This window comes from Octopus bimaculoides, chromosome 10 (genome assembly GCF_001194135.2).
Source record: "Octopus bimaculoides isolate UCB-OBI-ISO-001 chromosome 10, ASM119413v2, whole genome shotgun sequence".
Lineage (NCBI taxonomy): Eukaryota > Metazoa > Mollusca > Cephalopoda > Octopoda > Octopodidae > Octopus > Octopus bimaculoides.
In genome coordinates, this window is record NC_068990.1 from 15860585 (window position 1) to 15862696 (window position 2112).

The 2112-nt window shown below is 39.7% G+C and overlaps 1 protein-coding gene across 1 annotated transcript in view; it reads left to right on the plus strand.

Moving 5' to 3' along the window:
* The window catches only part of LOC106879895 (WD repeat-containing protein 35), a 99754-nt gene that overhangs the window by 48882 nt on the left and 48760 nt on the right, over positions 1–2112 (plus strand). The window contains exon 23 of the mRNA XM_052971236.1: positions 1842–1985. Coding sequence (XP_052827196.1) covers positions 1842–1985 — 144 coding nt within the window. The remainder of the gene's footprint in view (positions 1–1841; positions 1986–2112) is intronic.

Sequence of the window (2112 nt, forward strand, 5' to 3'; positions counted from 1 at the left end):
GCACCTTGGGCAAGTGTCTTCTACTATAGCCTCAGGCCAACCAAAGCCTTGTGAGTAGATTTGGTAGACAGAAACTGAAAGAAGCCCGTCATATATATATATGTGTGTGTGTATGTATACATATGTGTTTGTGTGTCTGTGTTTGTCCCGCAACATCGCTTGACAACCGATGCTGGTGTGTTTACGTCCCCATAACTTAGCGGTTCAGCAAAGAGACCGATAGACTAAGTATTAGGCTTACAAAGAATAAGTTCTGGGGTCGATTTGTTCGACTAAAGGCGGTGCTCCAGCATGGCTGCAGTCAAATGACTGAAACAAGTAAAAGAATAAAAGAATATATATATATATATATATATATATTATATGCATGACGACCATCATCATCACCACCACCACCATTTAGCATCCACTGTTTCATGCTAGCATGAATCAGACAGAATTTGACAAGGCAAGTTTCTATGGCCAGATACACTTCACATTGCCAATCATCACCTGTTTCTAAGCAAGGTAATATTTCTCCATGATCATGCTTATGTGATGGTGATGCTTGTTTACAACCATCACATGATGTCAAGACAAAAGTACACCCACACACACACATGCACATACATACACACATGTATAGAGAATGCAGATCTTTAATTCACACACTTCTAATGACCACAATATCTGGGACTATAAGAATCTTCAAGACCTTTTTAAGTTTTAAAAGATGAAGAACGAAACAAGATGCTTCTCTTGACAACTTCACTACCAAGCAAGGTGGCCAGTCAAAATTTACTCTAAATCAAAAAGAGAAAGATAACATACATACATACAAATATATGACAGGCTTCTTGCAGTTTCTGGCTACCAAGTCCATTCACAAGGCTTTGGTCAGCTCTGGACTATAGTAGAAAACACTTGTCCCAGATGCTGTGAAGTGAGACTGAACCCAAGACCACAGGGTTGGAAAGCAAGCTTCTTAACCACATCTGTTGTAGCTCCAGTGCAGTTCTGAGATTATTTAAGATCTCAGTATTTGAATGGAGAACAGCACTGTAGATGACCGCCCTGGCAGGTCTCTGGCCTAACTGGACTCAAAGATGCATAGATTCATACCTCTTTATCTCAAGATCAGATCCAACTGTTGTCTCTCAAGGAGCAACTAATAATTACCACAACATACTGGTGCCAGTTTATTTAACCATTCTCCTCTTCTTAGGAAAATTCTTAGAAAATTCAGATCTTCATTTGAAGAAACTACCAATATATCCATGGAAGTTTAATTTGTAATACTTGGTAAGCTGTGTTCCAGAGTATTACGACAGAAATGTTACTTACACTGCCAATGGCTGATAAATGTGTTTTTATTGAATTCTTTTTTGTCAATTTTTAATGCAGCGAAGATATAAAACTGATGCAAGAGCATGGCTCTAAATGAATGATTGAATAAATTTATGTAGGAAAGTGCTGCAAGGTTGCTGCTTTTACTGTCTACGTAATGGTTTTTTAATGGGAGAAGCTATAAACTTCCTTTGGATGTCATATAGTCTGGAATAATAATATTCCCAGCAGACTTGTTCGAAGAGGATAATGGAATCAATGTATTTGTTGAAGATCTCACAGCTCTGTTTATCTGTGCGTATGTAGATGATGCTTGTACACTTGTGCATCTATAACTATGTCTGTGTGTATTTGTATGTGTTGTATAGTTGTGTACATGTGTGGTGTGTGTGTGTGTGTGTATATGTGTGTGTGCGCGCGCGTGCTAAGAATGGATATCTTTACAAAGTGGACAGATATATATATATATGTATAAAATTTGTTGGGTTTGATTCTGTGTGTTTGTCTTCTTTCAGGGACCTGGCCGTAGCCATGAGGAAGAAAATGGGGGACTGGTTTCGGGTTCTGCATCTGCTCACGTCAAACAGCAGCGGGGATGACAACCAGCTGGAGGAGGCCTGGAATGCCATTGGGGACTACTTTGCTGACAGACAACAATGGTAAAACTACTACTACTACTACTACTACTACTACTACTACTACTACTACTACTACTACTGTTGCTGCTGCAGCTACTGCTGCTGCTGCTGCTGCTGCCGCCACCACTACCACCAGCAATAACAACAC